At 46.5% G+C, this 24,693-nt stretch overlaps 1 protein-coding gene and 1 long non-coding RNA gene across 2 annotated transcripts in view; one reads left to right on the forward strand and one right to left on the reverse strand.

Annotated features, from left to right (window-relative positions):
• LOC142583549 (proclotting enzyme-like) overlaps positions 1–7,497 on the reverse strand; it is a 64,626-nt gene extending 57,129 nt beyond the window's left edge. Inside the window, 2 exon segments of the mRNA XM_075694035.1 lie at positions 4,444–4,529; positions 7,413–7,497. Coding sequence (XP_075550150.1) covers positions 4,444–4,529; positions 7,413–7,497 — 171 coding nt within the window.
• A 3,640-nt stretch (positions 7,498–11,137) lies between these two features.
• Positions 11,138–24,693, forward strand: part of LOC142582665 (uncharacterized) — a 34,500-nt gene continuing 20,944 nt past the window's right edge. Inside the window, exon 1 of the long non-coding RNA XR_012828467.1 lies at positions 11,138–11,299. This is a non-coding gene — a long non-coding RNA (uncharacterized LOC142582665). The remainder of the gene's footprint in view (positions 11,300–24,693) is intronic.

Consider the following 24,693-nt stretch of genomic DNA (forward strand, 5'->3'; position numbering starts at 1 on the left):
TTGCCAGATATACACGTGCCGTGTATCACACTAAATGTGGCACCACATCGTAAGTGTTTCGTGGGTTCTATGCCTATCAATTTTCTCTGGAAACGTAACGGAAAAGTAACCAAAATCCTTGCCTGAAGTTTACTGTAACCTAAGCTATACGCCTAATCTTTAGTTTCGTAACCACAATTAACCACTACTGCTCTCAATAGGCTGATATGATCACAATGACGAAGTTGGGATACAGTTGCTCCATACAGCCTAGCGTTAGTGCTGAAGTAAACAAAGATCTTCGTGGTGGTGAGAGAAGAGGCACTAACGCTGCTCACGTATCATCACAACTCGACTGCGGAAAACAGAAGCTAACAAACCAGCAAGAAAGTGACATATCTTGCATTACGAAACGAACAACCGCAAAAAAAGTAACCGAAGTCTGTAAACTTTGCAATTGGCGAAACTCTCTAGAAATTAGACAAAAATGTTGTTAAACGGGTGTGTACGTTGTGCGTAATTTTACTGACGTTGTCTTCTGAGACAATGATTTATTCTCCCAAAAGCAGTGAGCTGCTGAGCTCAAGACCAGCTGGCAAAATCTTTTTCAGTATATTTTTCATTTCATAATTAGTAAAAACGTTTTCCACCCCGAAGCAATGACAGAAAAAAAAAGAGATGTGATTTACGTCATTTCTGCAGTCAGTTCTTCAAAACGTACAGCATTACCGTGCTTGTGAAATCTGTGAACTTTCGGTGTAGCACTCCGTGTTGAAAATAGTGACGTATTGCAACATTTACTCTGGATGATTAATAATAATAATAATAATAATAATAATAATAATAATAATAATAATAATAATAATAATAATAATAATAATAATCTAAAAAGATCCGAATACAGTAGCGTACAGGGACCTTACTGACAACAAGCTTAATCACAGCCACCCTTGGCAATAACCTCAGCCACTGAGCGTCTTTGCTATGGAAGCGAGCCAATTTTACACTGTGCGCGCCAGTTGGTAAGTGGGCTTTTTGCACAGCTAGCGTGCAATGTGGTGCAACATAATGCAACGATGGCCTAACGTTTTCATCGAAAGGCCCTGTCGCGTCGTCGTTGGTTAAGGAGCACCACTCGTAAGCGACAAGAAAGAACCAAGAATTGAACATCATGAATTCGAACTCATTCTATGTGTATTTGTGGAAACCCCTTCTTTTATGATGTATGCTCATCAGATTGCGTCATATTTGTAACCGCGTATAACAAGCGCGTTGGCGTAAACGCTTTGGCGTTCTGGAGCTGAACCCGATGTCGTGCATTCAATGCCTAGCGGCAACTGCTGCAGTTTAGTTGGATTGAAATAAAAAAAAAGAAAGAAAAGCTGTTTTGTAGCGAGCACTCGGTGCACATTAATGAACTGCCTGTGGCGAAAACTAATACCGCATCCTTAACAGCCCTTGTGTGTCTCCCTGGTGTTGAAATAAATAAATAAGTAAATAAATAAATAAATAAATAAATAAATAAATAAGTAAATAAATAAATAAATAAATAAATAAGGCTTGCAGGACGATTCATCTTCAAGTTGGTGTCGGTCAAGAAAGTGTTCCTGAGCAAATTGGAGGAAAGAATAGGGTGGAGTGATTGTGCACGACACTTTGTCGCGTCGTTTCCTCTTGCGCAAGGGGAGTTAGAGGAGCGTCTGACTACTTAAAATTTTCTGCTGCACTTCTTCAAGATAGATAATACATTTTTAGACTTCACTACCTTCGGAAACGGCCCGCATTTTCAGACTGCATTAATCCCGTGATCTGCCTATGAAAGAGGCTAAAAGTGAGCGGAGTTGGGATACTCCGCTCACAAAGACGTCTTGAAAATATAGCGCCTGCGTAATGTCGTGTGAATGTCTCTTTATTTTTCTTTCTCCTGTCTTTTGCAGTACCTATATCACCGACATCACCGACACCACCGCCATGCTCTCGAAGTACATTGCAGCCGACCACCAGGACTTTGGCCTTCATTTACCGTATGTGACACTTGCATACAATTTATAGCGCCATGACACCAATGGTTATTCACCATTTTATCTCGTGCATGGCCGAGAACCCACCTTACCGTTGGACTCCTTGCTGCACCCGCCTCGGTTGCTTAGTGGCTATGGTGTTGCACTGCTAAGCACGAGATTACAGGATCAAATCCCGGCAGCGGTGGCTGCATCTCGATGTGGGCGAAATGTAAAAAAAAAACGCTCATGTATCTTGCATTGGATGCACGTTACATGAGCGGTGGCCCAATATAATCCGGAGTCCCTCACTACGGACATAACCAGATCGTGGCTTCGGTACGTAAAACCCCAGAATTTATATTCAACTCCTTGCTGACCTCGACTGCACCTTCTGTCAGCGAATGTGCCGACGACGCCGTCGCCCGCACTCTTGTGCATGCCTCTCAGGAAAATCAGAGACGCCTCTATGACTGTCGACATCGGGCCGCACACTTTGCTTCGGGTACTCCTGTGCTTCTTTAGTCCCCGACCAGCCACGTGGCCCTTTCCAGAAAGCTGTTGTCGCGTTATACCGGTCAATACCACGTGCTACAAGTGACTGATGTCGCACATGAGATCGATGGCGTTCTGCCGCTAAGCACAAGGTTGTGGGTTCGACTCTCGGCCGTGGCGGCGGCATTAATATGGGGTGACTAATGCAAAAACACTCGTGTACCACGCGGTACGTGAACGCCAGGTCGTCGAAATGAACTCGGAGCCCTCCACTATGGTGTCCCTCGGATTCTGCTGTGCAGCGTCGAGATGTTAAATCCCATCACCTAATTTTAATTTGTGTTAACTACGGTAAGAGCCCGTAATGTTGCCTGCAGACCTTCGGACGGTCACGTGAACACGTTAGTACCTTTTCCTCTTCCTGCGAAGAAGCAAGGAAAAGGTTTTCACCACAAGCGTCCGTCATTCATTCATTAGAAGGGGCCCAGATACACCGACTTTTCTGACTCTATCCGGCTCGCCGTCATTAGCTAATTCGATTTCGACACGGGTCACCGTGCATCACTGGCGACGGCACTCGCACATTGTTACTGCTTCGGATCGGGGTCGCAGGGCGACGATCGTGGGAACAAACGACAATGAGAAGGCGTAAGCCCCGAGCTTAGCGCCGCGTCGCGCTGTACAAACACGGAGCACCGGGTGTCCGTGACAGCGACTAATGAATGCCAATGGCGCTGTCCCTAGCTTTAGCAACGTCGTTCGTCTCGGCGTGAAGCCAATCGGAGGTCGCGTTTAAGCGGCATCTGCGTTTAACGGCACTGCTGCTCGCCTTAAAGCGATACGTAAAGCGCACAAGCCTGCAAGTCTCGCTTACACCATACTGTCCTCACTCACTGCTGCTGGTTTGGACGAGGACAAGAATGTTCGCAGCATCCAGATGCTTTATACGTAAGTAGGTTCTAAATACACAGTGATGGCCTTGTGCACACGAACAGCTTTCTCTTTGCACAGGAGCTTTTTTGGCTTCGACTTAAACAAGGTCGGTCGTTTAACCAACTGCAGGTTACTATTTTGTTGATGGCGTGAATGTCTGAAGACGTCTGGCGATGCTGAAAATAAAGGTTATGTACGAAGGTTGTGGCGTAAACTTAGCCTCAATTGCGGGCGCCGCTGTTTGCAAGTGGCTTGCTGAAGCTCTTGTGAGAAAGCACTGTCGAATGGGCGTCACTGTGTGAGCGAAAATGTGACGTGATTGTCACTCTCAGAGGGAATGCTCAGCTTTAGTAATAAAAGATAACAACTTGCGCCCTACAAATGTTTGTGAAAGACTGTAAAACAGTTACACATGTACTCTTCAATACTCGCTACCTTGGGCTTATTTTCTTTCTCCGGCAACAATCTTTGTCCGCATTGTTCTTGCGAATTGCTAGGTCATTAAGAGTAAAAAAAAAATAAAACTATTCGCAATGCCACTGTGCCAAATAAGAGTATGAATTAATAAATGAAGTTACTAACAAGAGGATTTTATTCTTGGGTGTTTGACAATCTACGCCATGCTTTTTGAAGTATTTTACGGAGTAATTGTTTATATTAGAGCCATATGAGTTGTTTATTATTCTGTGATATTAAACTTTGGATTTCAATCGTGGTCCTTATGCCTGCGTGCTGAATGCACACTGTAATCAGCAACACGTGCCTGATGCATTTCTCCTCTCATGCGGCGTGTAGCGCATGAAAAGCCCTAGCATTTCACATAGGCAGACAACTTGCGGCTCCTTTCAAGCACTGTAGGTGACGTGCGCACCAGACCCGTTTAAGAAAGAATAAGTCTCCAGGCCTTCCAATACTATTTTAACATTGACAAACAGGTGTTACGCCTATATGTGGGGCGTGCTACGCATTACGGTTTCAGTGACAAATGACACCTTCGCAAATGACGTTCAAGACGCCGGCTTCAACGCATGCTCACCTGCCATGGCCACTCCCCGGCGTCGGCGGGCTGTCCTCCAACGATGCGCTCAATATTCTTCTCGTTCAGCAAGCTTACTCCACAGCCTGCGTTCCGCGTCGAAATCGACCAGGACATCTCGCATCAAAAGTGCTACAAGCTCTTCTCCCCTCCTAATTCATTTCATGGTTTCTTTCAGCCGTCAATCACTGTATTCTTCGTGAAACAAAGGCGCAATGAGTTTTTCTCTTTGCGAGTTTAATATAACGTCAAGTTTCGAGGATGCTAGCCTGACTTGCTGGAATCGCTACTTGCAGTAGTCGAGACCTCTAAAACTCGTTTCAGTGAACAAACAACGGGCGGATGCTTGGAATTTATGTACACGTCCGCGCTGATGCGAGCATAGAAAAGCGGCTGACACAAACCAGATGGAAGTAGCACAAATTAAGGCAGAGGAGCACTACTATTTGAACCGTACTCTGTCATGAATGAAGTTTGGATACTGTTTATATGTTCTAGTAGTGCCCGTGGAAACTAGACAAAAGCCTTTGGCTTTAGATGCCTCAAATGTCAAAGTCATCGAGGAGTCGCATGAGTAGGGTCTGTTGAAAGATTTGCTAACTCCACTAAAAGCTAGAACGGAATATGGCGTACCGCTTAGCCTGAGCGAGGTGGCGGGCAGCAGACTTGCGTAGTGTCTCATTACGTTATTACAGCCGGCCAAGCGCCACGCTCAGCGTGTCTAGTTACGTTCTCAAATTGCAGCCACGCGGAAACGTCGTACGGCAGGGCTTTCTGGCATCTCAATTAGCGTAAATAATGTTAATCAGGAAGCGATAAGGTAATGTTTGTAATGAAACACTTGCAGGAGCCCCTAGAATTCTCATTAGTTTCCGTCACAAAGAAATGAGAAGCTGCGAACTATCATACGCGGAACTTTACTCGGATGAGAGATGCCATTCCTAAATTTACGCATTTTGTTAGCACTGAGCTTCGTTTTACAGATGGGCGCAGAAGGCTTTTATGAACTGTGCAATGCGTTCCCAGTATGGCTGACTTAGGTGAAGAGGAAACATTAGTGCACATGAAGCTGGACTCGCTTTAGCGACGGTTAAAACATTATTACAATGATGAATCACCGTCATCCAAGGTATAGTGGGGTGTCATGATTGTCTCTGCTGTTTACGGGAGCAGCTCGTTCTTGTCGCATTATTAGCACAGCAGGTTCGCTTTACACTTTTTCATTCAAGAATATTTTTCTGAATCTGAAGAAATGATTTACGGTGCGTCCTCTGGAACTGATAAGAAATCTGAAGGCTCCCGACTGATAAAAGTAATAAGCTCAGTATTTGTACACCTCACCCCTTCTTTTTTTCTTTTACGCTCTGGTAAGCCGCGGAAAGTAACGAAATTCTTGTCTGCCATCATTTAACCCGACTTAGACAACATGAGCTGATAACGTAGGAACGTTGTTTAGTTGGTTTCTCATATCAAAGCAGGGGCATTACAAAAAACGCAGATGTAAATAGACAGGTAAAAGAGCAGCCAGTTTTTTTTCATTGCGTTTGCATTTTCTACGGACGCGTTTCTAGCACTATTTTTTTTTCCACAAACAAATTTGTTCTTTACTAAGCGTAGCCTGTTCAGGAACGTTCGATTACTGGTGCTCCTGACCAATAACTGCGCCATTACTTAGATTACATTCTCTAGCAATTAATTAGTAAATGACTGGTAGATCCACATTCATTTCATTTAAGAAAACATACTTACCGAAGTCTGCAGACTACGGGAATCCGTATAGCTTCGAGAGTAGTAAGTACGGCGATTCTTGAGACTACGAAGAGCGATTGCCTTAAATAAAATTTGAGACAGACAACTTCGAAGATTTTGTTAAGCGTAAGTACTATGTGAAAGCTTATTTGTCAGATTTGAGAGTGGAGCTTACTTATTGAGTGTGCATTGTAACGTGAGAGTCCTTCAGTTGCATTCAACTTGCATAAGATCAGTGCTGAATTCAAGAGCGCGAATGACATTGCAGCGTTTCTCTATTCGTGGTGATATTTCATAAAGGAGCTTTTAAAATCGTCACGTTCCACATTTGAGCTGCCCTTGACGCGACAGCACTTTTTACAAACGAGTGGAACAGAAACAAAGAAGACTCGGTTATGGCCAAGGAACTTATGACAACGAAAGCCACTCGAGAACTTATGTAGTTCTTTCTGATCCTACATCACGATGTTCGTTTCAAGCGCCTAGACTTGAAGATAGGCTTCACTTCTCAGTACTGTTTCTATAACAACTTAAAGCAGGTTTTTCTTGAGTGTATTTAAACCAGCATTCTCTAGAGACGCCAAAGTAGTACTGCATGACTTGGCATCAATCAAGCGCGACAGTTATTGTCGATCGCTTAAGCAGATGAACACACTTCTTTTTTAGACGAAGAAAAGGTCCAGAAGAGAACGAAAGAACACTTTCTTGTTGACATCCCCTACAACGTGCGCTCTTTTAGATTGTCCTTAATGCGGATACATAAAGCAAACAACTGCTTGAAAGTCTCTTGCTCCAGTCGAACTATATATATTTATCATTGCCAGGGACGCTATCGACGGACTGGCGAGATTAGTCGCCCTCTTCCCATACGGCATGCACATTCAAATGGTTCCAGCATTGTGAGTCTAGCATCGCCGGCTTCTGAACACCGGTTTCTTTCATTCTAAATCATCCAGCCAGGATGTGCGCCGAATAATCCTCTGGGGACGTTGGCGCATTCTCAGATATTGAAGCTACGCACCGCGCGTACCGGATGCTACATCACTGGCGAAATGATGACCGCATGCCCGAAAAAAAATAATCTACTCAAAGTGCGGCACTCCTGCTGAGCAGCACACGCCCTCGGCGTCGACTACATCAAGTTGAGCAGGGAGGTCGACCACTGCCCCTCGAAACAGGCATGCACTCCACAAAGGTGAAAAGTCCTGTCGCTTGCTCACTGTGCGTGGACTGTGCCTGAGCCAGCAGGAGAAACCGCGCGGTCACCAGCAGGACCGTCAGTGGTGTCGCCATGCAGACCGCCATGTCGGGAGGAGCGCGCAGACTGGCGCGGGACTCCGATTTATAGCCCCCAGTTCGTCGTCCTTTTGCGCGGCCCAGAACCGGTGCATCGAGTCACCCTCGCCCAGTCTGCCACGCATGGGTCATGTTTTTTTGCCCCCGGGTGTGTTGACCTATGCGGGCATGCGATAAGGGATGCCCCTTACCTCATGTGGCGGGTGCTGGGCTGGGGAACCTGGGGTAGTAAGGGGGGGCAATGCTTTGCTGTTAAGGCGCTTCCGACGGACAGCGTGCTCGGACGCGTTCGCCACCAGGCCAGCTTGTCGACACGCGAGCGCTTGACCGCTTCGTCTTCCCCCATCCCCCGTCGTGGAAAGCGCTCAATATGAAGCGTGCCTCTGCCCCAGGTAAGGACGTTATCTAATCGCTAAAGACGCCGAGTGTAGCTTTCAAGGTCCTCAAGACCAAAGCTGCCCAACTTTAGGAAGAGTGAGCACCCGCCGCGTTTTGTTCTTGATTCAGGAGAGTACTTTAACTGATTTGCATTACGTCTCGGCTTGAAATGGACCTTTCTGCTTTTGAAAGACGTCTTTGTTTTTGCTCTTGTTGTGAAAACATCAATTGGGTCTAGGATTGCAACGTTTTACAGGATTTGCAACGCTCGACGTTGAGGTATGAGTGACTGGGCTTGCAAACGTTGCCCTTGCAGAGCAAGCTTTAGCAATGAGTGGTTCTAACAACGTTGCATTGATTTCAGCGGGAGATCCCGAGTGGAAATTCTCGCTCTTGCCGATGACAACGCGCGAGGTTTGCGCGTAGATATCACTCTTTGTTCTAGTATTCAGTGTACTTATCAAACACACGCTTTCTTTGTTCAGTTGGCATCACGGTAGCGAGTGTGCAATGTCTATAACATTTAATTTCGCCGGTGAAGGTTCATCCCGCGAATAACACGCGCCACGTGAATGATCAAGTTCCAAATGATGTTCAAATGCCAGCGACATTGATGCATCCATATGGCGTAAGAAAGTGACGAAAATATGTGGGTGCTTTCACTGAAAACCATGCCTAGTTGCATATTTAGAGTTAGAGGAATACGGAGATGAAAGGCGCGAGGTCGACGTAATAAATGCGCATACATTTCTGGTGTTAGACGGGGACGTTGAACGTTAACTTCGTATGAAAATATTCCAAAATGCTAAAGCGCATCTCACGCTTACTGGCGGTCTAAAACAGCCGGGCGTTTTGTTTATCTAACCTGCAGATCGACTTTATTGACTTTTTTTTTAAACCTACGCAGCTTTGGGCTGTGCAGAAGGCCATTGAGAACTTGTTGGATTTCGATACTAGATCGGCTCTTCTCAAGCCAAATGAAACTTTCCCGTTTGACTGCAGTTAGGAGTGCTATACTTACGTGTTTTCATAATTGCCGCTGATGATTACGACTTCACTGAAAAACAGGAGCTATGCCCCCGACGCGGCGGCGAGACTCGGCCTTCCCTTCCCAACGTGGGAGCAGTCCTCTGCGCGATAATCGCGTATCTCAGGACTGTCAATAAAGTATTTCCATCCATCCATCCATGCTCGATGAATTACAGCGTCCATTGAAATGGCGTAAGAAATAGTTGCTTCAACATCCTGTTTCAAGAATACTGTAGGAGGCAACCTTGTTTCTTGCCCTCACAGCACTTCCGATAAACGGTACATAAAATACTTGGGTGAAGAAGCAGTGCTCTTGAAAATAACATAAAGAAGTCGACAGACACGACCGACGAACCTCGTCTCCCGTTTCCTGTTGTAAGGCGCTCTTCCTTGGCCGAACATGTGCCAACCGATCGAGATCAGTACCCTCGCTCGTGATATTATTTATGTCCCTTACACGCTTATGGGGAAGCAAGACGTTCATAATTTTTTTTTTGCTTTTTCTAGCTTTCTATATCCCAAAATCCCCAATCGTTTCGGCAGAAGCAGACTATCGGCATAAATGAGGCCCTCGATCTCTCACGAATGTCAGACATGGATGAAAGAAAGACCAGAATTTACGCCTGTGCTTCCTCTTTCCGTTGCGCTGTTGTTCTAGACCACATGCGTCGCCCTGTTCTTATTGCGGCGCCACATGCTTCGCGATACTTAACGTGCACTAATATTACTGCGTACTGCACGTGACGCCATTGTGGAAAGTTCGCGCACGTTTCCTAATAGTTTATTGCAGATTAATTTTCAAGCTTTGTTTAGAAACGTGAGATAATTCGTGGCATATTTTCGAGTCCGACGAACGCGTACTGCTGCTTATTTTGCCCCCCTGTGCTTTCCAAACAAATGAAAACATTCTACAGCACCTATCGTACTTCCCTATTTAGAAAACACTGGGTTTTCAAACAAACAGTGCCAGCAATAAAGGGTAGGACAGATCTCCAAGCCCAACGCGACACGAAGACGGCATTCACGACAACCAGAACGGTGAAATGGAGGATAGAAACACACACACGCCCGCTTGGTTACTTATTGGTTTTGGTGAACAGACAGTACTCGAGCACCGTCCCGACTGATCATCGGCTCAGAAGGCAGTGATGGCACTTTTGTGTTTTCTCAGAACTTCTGGTTTGCGCGAGCGGCTTTAACTCAAGTGCTGTTCGTACACGTATCTACACCTTCTCCCTCCCTTCTCTCTCTTCCCCTTCTCCCCTCCCCCAGCGTAGGGTAGCCAACCAGACTACTGACTGGTTAACATCCCTGTCTTCCTATATTCCTCTCTCTCTCTCGTGGTGTTGCGCCGTTAAGCACGATGTCGCCGGATCAAGCCCCGGTCGCGGCGGCTGGATTTCGATGGGGGCGAAATCCAAAAACACCGGAGTACTTAGATTACTTAGTGCACGTTAAAAAACCCCAGGGGGTCAAAATTAATCAGTGGTCTCCCATTACGGCGTGCCTCATAATCAGATCGTGGTCTTGGCACGTAAAAACCCATAATTTATTTATTTTACCACACACACACACACACACACACACACACACACACACACACACACACACACACACACACACACACACACACACACACACACACACACACACACACACACACACGCGCGCACACACGCGCGCACACACACACACACACACACACACACACACACACACACACACACACACACACACACACACACACACACACACACACACACACACACACACACACACACACACACACACGCGCACACAGACACACACACGCACACACGCACACACACACACAAAACTATGATGACGACTACAGCGGCAAGAACAGCCACGCAAACATTCAGCGACAATGAAGGCAAAAGAAAGAGCATGAGACCATGAAGAAAGAGCGTGCAGTACAACAACAACAACAACAACAACAACAACAATGCCGACGACGACGACAACAAGCAACAAAAACAAACAACGAGAAGACAATGCACCAACAATAAAGACAGCATCAAAGACTAACAGCAAAAAAACATGAAAAAAATGACAGTGACGAGTTCAACAACAGGTGTATCACCGTGATACGGGCGTCACGTCTTATTTACAAAGCCACACAGGCATGAGCAGTGGCCGAAGAACTTGTGCACCGTTTTGTCAGAACAGACATTGTCATTTATTCACCCTCTTCTCGCAGGACGCGTGTAAGCGGCGATGGTGTCTCGTATCCATCCAGTGAAGTGGTGGACGCGCGTGTACACGTCCGGGTAGGATGCCCGGGCGCAGCCGGAACCGAACGACGCCACTCCCAGCACGTACCAGCGACCGTCCGATAGCTGGCACGATAGCGGACCACCGGAGTCACCCTGGGTGTGTTTTGGTGAGCGTCACTTAGCGCTGGGCTAAGGAAACGCGTAGTCATGATCCGCATAGCAGCCGGTGTGCACCTTATGTGGCCAATTGGCCCGTAGATGTCTAATTAATCCACTCGCGTAAATCACATTGTCAAGTCGGAGTCTGTAACATCTGATAGGCAAGCAGAACTACCCGACGTCACGGCTTAGCGGCTATGGCATTGCGCTAAGATGTTGATGTTGCTCGAGGTCGAATGCCGCATTTCGAAGAGGGCGAAATGCAATAACGCCAGCGTACCCAGCATTGGGTGCACGTGAAAGAACGCCAGGTGGTCAAAATTATTCCGGAGCCCCTCGCCACGCGGTTCTCCGCAGCCCTCTTCTGGCTGACCATCTCTGGGCTGTCCAGCAGGCCCACGATGCGGCCGAGAGACTCGGCCTTCCGGTTCCCACGTGGGAGCGGCCCGCTTCGTGAAGACTCACGATCTGCAGGACCTTCATTAAAGTTTTACCATACCATACCATACCCCTCACTACGGTCTGCTTCATAATCAGACTATGGTTTTGGCACGTGGTTTTGGCAGCTCTTAAAAGTTGAACTTAGTTGTATAGCAATTATTTGTTATATGTAGCTAACGCGCCTCCATGGTTCAATTTAATCCGATTTATCGACAATATTTTACTGTGTTAAGAACCAGTATAGAAGGCACCATCGGTGGCGCAGGTTACGCTATAATTCCCATGCCACAGCCATAGCCCAATTTTATTATATCTTTGGTTCACTTGGTTTTACACAATGGATAATACCTGTGTGCGCTACTCTGTCAAATAATGTGCGTTCTTGACTTATGCCAAATTATAACAGAGCAGTATACTGCTCCAATCTTGCCTATAGGACAGATTGGTGTCTTGTAAAACGAGGAAGTGGACTGCATACCTTTCCCGGACCAAACGTAGCTGCTGTGTAGCAATATCTATTCAATAGCTACTCTGCAGGCTTTAGAACATTTTCTAAAGCAGAGGGCAAGAGCTACCATTAGCTTCACTTGCGCAAATTTTATTGTTTCACCATGTGAACAGGCACTCCGAATGTAAATTTCACAATCGCGACAGTAGGTAGAAAATTTAGAAAGCAATTTGATCAATGCGTAAGCGCACATTCTTATCTCTCACACTAGAAAAGTAGTATTATGCGAAACAATGCAACACTGCAATTTTCCCACGTAACAGGTGCTTCAATATTAGTTTCATCAAACAGGCATTTAGCCCTCACTATTTCTCAACGAATTGCGAGGTGCACCAACCACTGATATCCAGTGCGCCAGCGACAGTTTAAGGCATGAGCGTGTTGTCGAGTAACGACGCTCAGGTAACTGACAGAGTAAGGTAATGGTTCGGACTCTTTGTTAATACATTTACCTTCTTTAGCGAAGCAACACGCATAGAACGTAAAGGCGCAAACACAAGCACTTGTGTGCGTCTGCACGTTTCTGCCCCACGTGTACCATTGCACCAATAAGTTTTTCAGTTGAGGGAGATTTATGTGCAGAGCTGACATTCTAGGCGACAAAGCAGAGCATGTAGAAGCATGAGAGTTCGGTACATTCACAAGCTTTTGGACTATGAACACGGAAGCGCGTGCCACTTGGCATACGGGTAAACCACTTGTAAGCGACTGTAGCGCAATCTCGTAGTTCATCGGTTCAGCGGATGCACTCCCTGATCGCGATCGCGCGTCCTCTGCTTTCAGTCCACTGGCAGACCGTAAGTCAATGCTCATGCGCATGAAATCGCGAGTTCCGTAATTCCCCGGATGTCGTATGGCAGTGACGACAGCAGACACCACGCAAGTGGGATCAGGGCTTCAGAAACTACGAGAGTGCATTCGAACTAAGAATGCATACTTCGGGAAGCTTGTTTCGCAATACAGGTTGCCCATTGTGTCTTAACGAAGCCGGTGTAGACCGTGATTTCCCTCTCTCGAACTATGTAATATATTCGTCATCGCGAACTCCGAGCCCTAGCCGAACTGTGTTAGGCGTCAGACGCGATCTACTTTCCCGTGTTCTCGTTTCCTCGGACTCTGATGCGCCTGAGTTCGTCGCCTGGAAAGTTCAGTTCAAAAATCTGCTAGTGGCCATTGTTTGCGTTTATATGCAACCAGTATCGCGAATTACTGGGGAAACGTTCATGCATTTCTTTCAAAGGATTCAAGGACCAGTCCTATTCCGCGGTGACCTTAAAGTAGCCACACTGATTCTGTCTCATTCTGTGTAAATCTGTGTAATTTCTCGTCTGTTTATATGCTCATCGCAGTCTACGTCACGGCCACTTGTGAGTGTTTGTCACTTTGTTGGCAAACTCATTGTGGTGCAACTTGCATTTGACTTTTATATGGATATGTTCATGGGTATATAGGACTGTGTGCTGTGGATTTCTTACCCTACGACGTGGTTGCTTTTTTTCATTTTCTTACATATATTTTTTGAGATTGTTGTTTCTGTTACGCCAAAAGGAGTAGCCGGCACCATTTTAAGGTGACTACGTCTCTTTTTGTTATTTTCATTTCAAAGAAAAAAAAGAAAAAAACGATAGTGCTCTGCCTGGGTCGAGTAGCACGTGCTCCCGTGCTCCCTGCCATAAATCTTGTAACTGCACATGTATTTCTTAGGCCTAGCTAAGCCTAACGACGTTGAATTCGAGGGCAAATCGGCGACACTTATCACAAACGTGCTTGCGCCCTATACATAACGAGCAATACGCAAAATGTGCTCACGTAACACACTCCCCTTCCGGGTCTTCCGCCGCACAGATGCCACTTGCCGATGGGCACGTCGTAGATGGAGTGGCATTCTTTGAGCGGCCGGAGTGGCACACGAAGCTTGTTCAGGCTGTAAGCCGTGGTACCCTGCGTGCGCTCGTTGCCCCAGCCAGACACGGCGCAGCTCAGGTTCGACAGGGGCCGCAGGGACGCGGGCGCCAGGCAAGCGGGCCGAACGTGGCCCGATCGGCGGAGTCGCTTAGCGAGCCGCAGCAGTGCCAGGTCACGCTGCAACCGGCCGTAGCCCGGGTGCGGGAGTACGTGCGTCACTCGCACCTGCACCTCGCTGCCTTCGGCTCGCCGCTGGTCGTACTCGCCAACGCGCACGAGCAGTTCCGCCGGGGAAGCGGTGCGGCCCATGGAACTGTTGGCGCGAGCAGAGTCACTTTACTGGCGGGAGACAGAGTTCTGCAGAGGCCTTCCCGCTCACGTGAACGTAGAAGTTCATGTGCGCTGTGAAAGTAGTACACTACAAAGAGTCCCGCATGCACAATTTGCATTCGTATGTGTCCCACCTAACGTTAGCCAAGCTGTACAAAGAAAAAACGTGGTACAATAAAAAAAAAACGCAGTGCAAGATACGATTTTAAGACCTACGGTGATCGGTCGTCGGAAGTCTGATGACTGAACACCGTAAGTCTCAGGATCGCATCTTGCATTGGTTTCTTTAATCATTGTTTTACTTATGGAGCTTGGCTAACGTTAGCCGGGACATACAGTATAAGTAAATGGTTGTGCCAGCTAATGGCACCGGCTATTCCATGATGTGTGCTCTCATCACGAAGAACGTTGCTAATTCTTTCAAAATTTGTGCGCTGGCCTAACTCCTTGCCGCACTTTACATTAAGGAGTACTAAAATCTAGCATGCTGGTGGGGTATAAATTGAAATCTAGCACACTGTCACGCGATGTAGTAAAGTCTATAGGGAGGGCTGTAAAAGCGTGAGACACCGAAAGTGTAGGAAATCATCGAGATGCAGTTTTATACAAACTTTGCAGACCAAGGTCCTCACACTGGAAGGCAGCTTATTGCTCGGCGGATGCTCATAATGCAGAAAAAATTTAATTTTGGGGTCTTATGTGCCAAAAGCACGATCTGCTTATGAGGCACGCAAAGAAAAAAAAATAAAGAGAAGACAAGGAAAGCAGGCAGACTGCCCAGACAAATGCCCACTCGCCTACCGTGATGGGGGAAAAGGAGAAATAAAGAAAGGAAAGGGCAAAAGAAAAAAAAACGGATTGCGCCTGTGTGCAGCAGAAGATATTGCGTGTGGATGGTCTCTACTGGTTCGTTTATATTGTTACGTGTGGAAAGCCACAGACGAAAAAGGCTATTTACACGTTATTTACCCTGGAGCTAGGCAGCCAGGCTGACCTGACGCTCGCTCGTGCCGAGGGCGCCGACCAACTTCTTCGTCGTTCTCGCGGCGGCTCGTCCCTTGAGCATCGCTCCATGATATCGTAATAATATTAAGGATAATTTATATTATGACGAAAAGAAGAAAAAGATTAAAGAAAGTATGGCGTTTTACGTGCCAAACCAACGATTTCATTATGAGGCACGCCGTAGTGAGGGACTCCGGAATAATTTTGACTATCTGGGGTTCTTTAACGTGCGCCAAATCCACGGTGCACGGGTGTTTCTGCATTTCTCCTCCGTCGAAATGCGGCAGCCGCAACCGGCCTTGGACACCATGCCCTCGGGAATAGTAGTACAACGCCGCAGGCACTACCCCACTAGCGCGGGTGTTAATAACGAAACAAGCACTTTTGAAATGGCCTTGCTTGGTCTATGCGTTAAAATATATACCTCGAAGATGTAATCTTCTTCTGTTATACAGAAAAAAATATTGAGTGGTAATGCGCGGTGTTCTTAACAGTCAATAACATGTGAGAGCATTGAAGTACTGCGGAGTTATGTGGATAAATACGTGAAATTTTGTTGCAGTTTAGGCAGGTTGGTTATCCAGAATTTGGAAGAGTCTGCCGATCACATCATGTTTGTTCCCTTACCTGTTATCTGTCTTTACCTTTCTTCGTTGTTTACGGCGAGTTATCCTCGAAATCACTGAATCTTCGAGTCTTCCTTTGTAAAGTGGTGCACTGAGAGTTATCCGCTTCCAGAGAACACAAATCCTAACATTCCCTCGCTGCCCATCTTTACGGTGCTTCGTTTAGTCCTCTGACTAACCTGTTTTCTCATTGTATCCGATCAAACCTCTAATCTGAAATTTACCACTTAGGCATAGCCAGTTTTACTTAGTGGTCTTCATAGCCTGAGTTTCGTAATACCCTCTACAATTTGAGCTTGGAAGGCCTCGCACTCGATGAGAACCTGTTCTTCTTAGTTCATTCCTTGTGTGCGGTATGAGCTAGTACCGCCAACAAAATTAAGCTTTCTATCTTGCCTTTCCTGTTGCGTTTCTTTTTCCAGACAGTCAGCTCAGCATTTTGTAAAGATAGGCGATCATCCTTTCCTTTGAATTTTATCAATAGTGGTCTAGCATGGTGCTATATCGCATGCAACACTAGTAAATAAATAATAAAAAAAAGGTGCTCATATTGGCATACCAACTTTCAAGACTGCCGCGTTCTCCCACCTAAACAGAAAAGGTCGATATATCGACGGCACAAAAGGGGAAACTGCGAAACAGCCCAGCGTCGCGCTAAGCTGGTCCTGTGTCCCGGGGACAATCGTTTTCAAAGACGTATGTCACATTGTACTCCCGGGGACTTCGCGCTCGAAGATCCGATTCGGTTCCGAAATGGCCTCTGTAACTCATTGTGCTGCCAGAGCATTGAAAGCTCTCTCGAAGAGGAAGTCGCGTTTCGTGCTGACATTCTTTCGTTATCGGTCGGCGTCTTCTTTGATTGTCGCAAGTCGCCTCTGGACTGTGGAGCGTGTCGGCTGGTTCTAGCTCAGCCTACTTAATATATTAATGCGGCACATAGACATTAAGATCTGCTCCAAAAGAGAGATATATATATATATATATCAATACCACTCAGAAATAGAACTCAGATTGCAGAGCAAGAGTATTGCCCTCCGAAGAGAAATATTGATTGTTCGGCAGTATATAGGTGGGGCCGTGCCGTGTTCCAAGAACGTAACATTTCCGCCTTTCACACGCCGTGTCTGTCAAGACCGTTGCAGACAGAATAGTTGTACGGCGACCAAGATTGGCTTCGCCGTCGTATTTATATCATACTACCCTGAATGCTTTAAGGGACACTGAAACGAAACACTAAATCAGCTAAGTCTGATCAAACATTATTTCACTCTATCTTTTTAAATAACGTCGCGGCAATATGTTGATTGTGAGAAGAAAAAAAGAACAATGTTTAAAGTTTAATTTCTTAGATTTCGCACCAGAACAGCGCTGTGTCAGTGTGAATTTACAAATATCAAGATGTTCTGTTGTGTGTTCGGACTTTTGCAATTCAGTAAAACTTATCAAAATTAAAAAAAATAACTTAAATTATGGGGTTTAACGTGCCAAAACCACTTTCTGATTATGAGGCACGCCGTAGTGGAGGACTGCGGAAATTTCGACCATCTGGGGATCTTTAACGTGCACCTAAATCTGAGTACGTGGATATTTTCGCATTTCGCCCCCATCGAAATGCAGCCGCCGTGGCCGGGATTCGATCTCGCGACCTTCTGCTCAGCAGCCCAACACCATTGCCACTAAGCAACCATGGCGGGTGCTTATGAAAATTGACTTAAATCAGTCTTTGGCAATGTTGAAATACAATGTAGTCCTTGTTTCTTCATTAACTAAGCATGAATAGATGCCGTCAAAATTGATGACGTCAGGGCCAAAAAAAATGATCCTCGGGTCTTACGATATGAGGCATGCCATAGTGGAGGACTCCGGCATAATTTCGGCCACCTTTGGTGGGGGAAGGCAAGGGGTGTTCTGTAAGTGTCCACCTGGTGGACATCTCCATTTCGTCTGCTCGTAAAGTTGTGATTGGCTGGGCCGGGGTATGCTTCAGAAGGAGAAAGGCGTCTCCTGTCAATCAACGCGTCAAGGGGTGTGCTGCGAGTGTCCGCCTAGTGGACATGTCAATTGACGTCTGCCACTGAAGTGCTGATTGCCTGAGGGCGCCTGTGTCCTTCTGACGTATACACCGGCCCAGCGAATCACAACTTCAGTAGCAGACGAAACGGGCATGTCTACTAGGTGGACATTCATTTTCTCACGCGTCTTTTCTTTCTTAAGCACTTCATCTCTTGATAAGAGGGTCATTTTTTTGGTATTGTAGAAGGCTAATGTAATAAAACAGCTCTAATTAATTTACCTCTTTAGCGTCCCTTTTACAAAATAATGTTCTGGGAAAGTCCACAATGCGAATAATCAACCATCATTTGATTGAGCGGCAGCCTAGTAAGCGAGTTTCAGCTGCATCCGTATTTCCTCCCCGTGTTCATGGTCTACCTCGCTTCCTTGGAGCTTTGTTACTGAAGCTTCGTGTAGCGCTCGTCATGGATGGCTGAAAGTTTGCACCGACAGAGGCGTGTACTCAGTGCATCCTATGGTTTCTGCTGGCAGGCAGCAGAAACACTGAATCAAGTAAAATTGGATTGCGCTTCCTACAGCAGGCAGCGGTATGCTTATAAAGACAGCCGTTCACTTGGCGTGCCATGTGCTAGAAATGGACGGCATTATATTTCTCGTTTGTCGTGCGTATTGACGAGATTAAGCGCATATAGGGCTCTTACATTTGTGAAGGCGACAACTCTAGGCTTCCGATAATATTAGTGTGGAGGCAACTAGGTATAGCTAGGCCTGGTAACTATGTAGGAATTAATATTCATGTGTGAGTGTGTGCACACTAACCCTCCTTCTTCCATCTTATTTTTCTTGACCCCATCCCCCCGTATAGTGTAGTCAACCGGGCGCGATTATGGCTACCCTGCCTGTCATCCCTTGTTTATCTCTCTCTCACTCGACAGATTGTAGGACGACGTCCACACAGAGTCTTATATTCTTCGTTCCTCTCCTTTCACATCCTTTTTCCCTTTCTCTAGTAGAGGGCAATCAGCCAAAGATAGACCCTGGTTAACCACCTATCTTTCTTTTCATCTCTCTCTCTCTCTCTTTGGCTGCTTGATTGTTTCGACATCGCATATGGGTAATCTCGCAATAGGCTTGTTGTATACACATACGTGGGATCGCATTCATGATAATTATTGCTTCCGTCAATTAGTCTGAAGTTGCTGCACTATCTAGGAAAGCTTTTTTTTTTCTCTGATAGAAACCGACTCCGTACCGTGCGCAAGACGCAGGAAGTGACTTGGCGCCCGCGATGAGCTGCCAATAGCTACGTAAGTAGTATCGGTCTGCAAACCTCTGTTTTGCAATATCTCCTGTCAGGGCCTTTTCAGTCACACCGAGCATCACTAGGTGTACTTGCAGAGGCGCAGCCTGCAGAAGCCTTCTTGTCGACGAAGAACACGAGGCTGGCCGAAGAGAAAGGAATCTTGGAGCCTTTCTACGAGACTATGGAACTCCGCGTGAGGACACAGCCGCAGAACGTTGTCTGTACGACTGGGAAAACGTGGAGGAAAGTGCTCTTAGCGACGGCGGAGGGGGTTCTGTGGCGAAGAGGTTTCGAGTGGTTCATACTTGTAAGTAGAGTGCCGGAGAACGGGCACTACAAGTCAAACAACAGAGCTCTCAAGTATGGGCCTCATTAGACCTGGCATACCCTCTCCCGCCCACTTAAGAAAGCAAAAGAACTTCCTGCTGGTAGAAGCTGTGCTTAGGCAGGGTTCTAATCGTAAAGGTTCGCAAGGAACTCTAGAAAGGACAAGGAAACAAGCAACCACGTTCCTACACTTTCAGCATGCTCAAGGTAGTGTAATTGCATGGCTGACTGTGCTCCTAACAATTTTTTATATTTTTTTAAAGACTACTTATGCCTGTGCTTTCTTCCACTTGGTTGTGGTGGTGTCGTCGCGTCAAGTGGTTTTGGCATGGCAGCTAAAACAGGAAATGGTTCCGGCTGTGCGCTGCTTTCAGGGACTCAAGATCTTCTACCGCTTGTCCATCTTTCCAGACTGAAACAAACATGCGAGCAAATCGCGCTGGACCTGTTTTCGTAGTGTTAATATCTGCTTAATGTACCAAAGCAGCCAAGTTGCGAATAACCTTGTTCTTCCATTCTCGTTGCTCTGCCGGTGTGGTGCTGTGTGAGACAACTTGTTCAAATATACGTGTGTTTACCCAAATGCACCTTGCACAAACAGAACGCGTGCGTCGTGGCAGCGAAGCCCATGTATGTCGCGTGTTCGCGTCATTTTTTTCCCTCCCAGGCAGGCTACAAATTCTTTCCCGTGCCTCTTCTACTTTTGAATAGCGAGGATGGTTTATTTCAAAGCATGGTTCAAAGTCAACTCACAAAACAACGACAAGAAGCGCGCGAATGCACGACTGCATGCAATCTACAAGATGACGAAGTTGCACAAGAAAATCACGCGACTTCTGAAAGCCTTTCTTTAGTTGATGTTGACGCTTAGTTCTTTCCAACGTGGCACACATACCTGCGGGAGAGATTTAGTCGTAGCACCGCTTAACTTTTTCCCGCGCAGTAACAGAGATGATACAAGATTTATGTATTTAAGAGAATTTTTGTAAATTGAGAGCCTAGATAAGGTATCGACTCCTAGAAATCATCAATATTTCAATTTTCTAATTATTTCAACTAAACAAAACGAAGTCGGTTTGGTAGTTGGGTAATAAGAGTATTTATGCGCTCATAGGTAAGCAATTTCCTCTTGGGGCGCTAAAAAAAAAAGAAAAGCAGAGCGAAAGGAAAGGAAATTCTATGCTCGCAGAGTAAGCTCGAAAGCAAATCAGCATCAACATCAGCAAGTTTTGGGGTCGGAAGACGGCGAGAATCGAAACCACAGCATCGGTGGGCCGCTATATACGTCGACGCGAAGTTGGGGCCTTCCGCTAATTGGCGCTGTGGGACTCGGGCTCTCCCGGGTGCCGTGAAGCAGAAGCTCGTGCTGTGCCGTGACGATTGGCAAATCGAAGCGGCGTTTCGAGAACGCTGTTCCCTCGGGCGCAATCACTCGAGCAGATAGCCGACGAACGAGCGCAGCAACCATTCAATGCTCGGTAACTCTGGTCGAACTGGGCGTTTCCGGTAACAGGTGCACTTGGCGGTAAGCTCTCGAAGCTTGCACTAGACATTTTGTTTGTTTGTTTCTTCTCTGTTACCCGTCGAGACACCCCCCCCCCCCTCTTCTTTTTTGCTTCTTCTTCTTCTTGTGCATCTACTACGACTGCTTCCTTCCTTTTTCTTTGTAGAGCAATGACAAGTCCCCTCCTATCGTCTAAAATTAATGGTGTTTTTGGCAGCCGTCACCGTCGTCGGCAGTATCGTCATATACTTGAATAAGACCGTCAGGTAAACAAACAAATATATAATATTATAAACAAACTAATAAATAGATAAGCAAATAAATAAATAAATAAATAATATTGTTACAAGCATGGGGAAATAGGGTTTATTTAGGCGTGCGAGAGCAGGAACGGCAGGCTACGAACAACAGGAATGGCCGCTGCACAGTCTTGGTTCTCCTCTTCCCTTCTTGATCTCCGCGTCCCTTTTACGCACTTGACGTAACAATATTATGGTGCCGAAGTACATCGCTAGTATTGGTGATCTAGTGAACAATGATGTCCCAAGGTTCACGTGGGTTGCTTCAAAAGTTTTAACACGGTCACAGAAGATTTACTACGAAACACATAAGGATATATGCGGTGATCTTCAGTTTTGCGGAACATTTAAAAATCGTCTTTGGCGATAGCATAATTCTACTCCTTTAGGGGGGTTGGGAAGGTATTAAGGGAGGTGGAAATTACTTGTACGATAAACTAAAACAAAATATCACTAATTAAAATCTTAATGAATTGCTTTGCGACACGTATTGCAATTTACGAATTGTAGTCCGTGAGTTTGCAATGCGTATCCAATTGGAATGAATTCCCAGAATGACACCAGTTTCAAGGTACGCGCTATCAAATTCGCGGTAAACATGCGCTTTTGTTCGACTTACTTTTTTTGACAAAGCGCTCTTTTATACATTGAAGCACGAAAGTAATTGAAAAAAAAAATTAAGATATGGGGGTTTAACGTGCCAAAAGTAATTGGAACGCCCATCTACATCGTCCCACACTTCAGGAAATATTATCTCCATACTGGTGTTATCGTTGAAATTTATTTCAAGTGGATACGTCTTGAAAGCTTACCGGCTACAATTTGTTAATTGCAATATCTGCCGAAAGGCAATTAATTTGCAAGGTAATTCGTGATTTCTTGTTAATTAGATGAACATGTGTTTAGATTTCCCGTGCTAGTAATGTCCGCCTCTTCGAATAATCCAGCTCAACCACAAGAATTATGCTATCAGCTACAGGCGATCTTTAAAGATTAACTAAAACTTAAAAAATGATTAGCCCGTATAAGTGTCCCACAAGGTGAGCAATTTATCGGTCGGAATGCATAGCGCATTTGCGAACTTTGTGTTCCTCTGGCGGTTCCGGCCTGCCAACTACGCTTCAGGCGGATGACCTTCCAAGTGTTTGAAACTACTGCAGTTGTCGAGCACCGGGCCATTGAGCGCACTCGTACCTTTTTACTGGTACGAATGCTACTCGGCGGCAGCATTCGTCGGCGTGGACTATTTCACCAAAGCTGTGGTGGGACAAGGCGCGCCCAGAGTCCTTCGCAAATCTCTATACGGGAGCCCCTTCCGAGATGAGAACGCATAAAAACAACTGAGCGCCGGATCGTGGTACATGACTACCCATCAGAAAACCAGTGGGTTACCGACGGCAGCAGGTTTCGAATCCAAGACCTCCCACATACAAGGCGCACACACTACCACTTCACCACCTCTGTGGATCGGTCAGCAAACGGAGAGATAAATTATGGCGTTTTACGTGCCAAAACCGCAGTCTGATTAGAAGGCACGCCCTAGTGGGGGACTCCGGAATAATTTAGACCACCTGGGGTTCTTTAACGTGCACCTAAATCTAAGTAAACGGCTGTTTTCGCATTTCGCCCCCCATCGAGATGCGGCCGCCACTGCCGGGATTCGACCCGCGACCTCGTGCTTAGCAGCCCTACCCCATGGCCACTAAGCAACGACGGCGGGTCCCAGCGTAGAGTTCGTCTCCGCTATCCATTCGGTGTTGTATCTTCTTTTGCATGCGCGGAGCTACTGGGAGGTCAATAATTGACTTCGTGCGCCTGTACCTCGTTTCAGCCCGGCGACGCATTGCACGAAGCCTTTCCAATTCAATGTCATTCTCTGTACGCTTCAATGAATGTGTGAAGCAACGCGTACAATCTTGCATTATTTCTTCTAACCGGCGGGCAAAAACGTATGCGAGCGCATGCGCTTTTCCCACCGCGCATGGCCATGGACAGAACTTGGCTGGACGCATTAGGCGAAAGCAATCCTTGACACGAAATGTATTGCCATGGCATTTTCGTGGCCTCCCCACTGCATGACATCAGCATTAGCTGTACGTTCAAACTGCCGTACGGCGTCCTGGAAGGCACTGGTTCCCCGTTGGCCTGAGTTACAAACATTCACTCACGACTCAATGAGTGATTCACGTTCCGAGGCTCAGCAGCTGCTCTATAATCTTGCATGCACCGGTCGAGTAGTGAAAGAAAGACGAAATGCAAGCGCCATCGGGGCATCGAGATTCATTCTGCCACGTCTAGTAGGCTTAAACTTTTGCGTATTGTCACCTTTGTCGTCAACATACTTATCCTTTGCCGTATCATCTTCACCATCACGTTGTAATATGACCCACCGTGGTTCCGTAGTGTTGGCGTTGCGCGGCTAAGCACGAGGTCGCGGGGTCAAATCACACCCGCGGCGGCCGCATTCCGACGGCGGCGAAACGCAAAAATGTCCGCGAACTGTGCATTGCGCGCACGTTTAAGAACCCCAGGTGGTCAAAATTATTCCGGAATCCCTCACTACCGCGTGCCCCTAATTATATCGTGACATCGGCATGTAAAATCCCAGCATTTAATTAGTTTATCTTTGTAATATGGAGGTGACTGCAACGCCTGCGTTCGATTAACAGCTTGCGAAAGTGCGACAGCGCTTTCACGCCGAGGGATCGCATCAAAACGCGCGGCAAAACTGGTTCGAACTTTTCTGGCGTGGCACTCGTCACGCGATGAAACTGAGTTTCGCGCTCACTCTCAACTTCGCTCCGCGGTGACTGCGAGCGCAGTCAACAGAGGGCGACTCTTTCGCAACGACGCCTCCAGCACTATTTCGGCTGCGCGTGGACAGCATGGAAAGCGCTGGACGAGCAGCGACTTGCGCGGAAGGAGGGCCTCACTGGCAGCACGCGTTTGGTCTATATGACAGAATTTATCGCGCATATTTGGCTTAACAAAAAGAAACAAAGAAAGAACAGATTTGAATTCTCTCCGCACTCTCGCCGCACTCTTTAGAACTCTTCGCACAATATCCCTTGTGAAAAAGGATTGCTAGAAGTAACATAAAAAGAAAAAGATGGAGAACAGAAGGGTACCCTCATAGCTGTT

This window comes from Dermacentor variabilis, chromosome 5 (assembly GCF_050947875.1).
Source record: "Dermacentor variabilis isolate Ectoservices chromosome 5, ASM5094787v1, whole genome shotgun sequence".
Lineage (NCBI taxonomy): Eukaryota > Metazoa > Arthropoda > Arachnida > Ixodida > Ixodidae > Dermacentor > Dermacentor variabilis.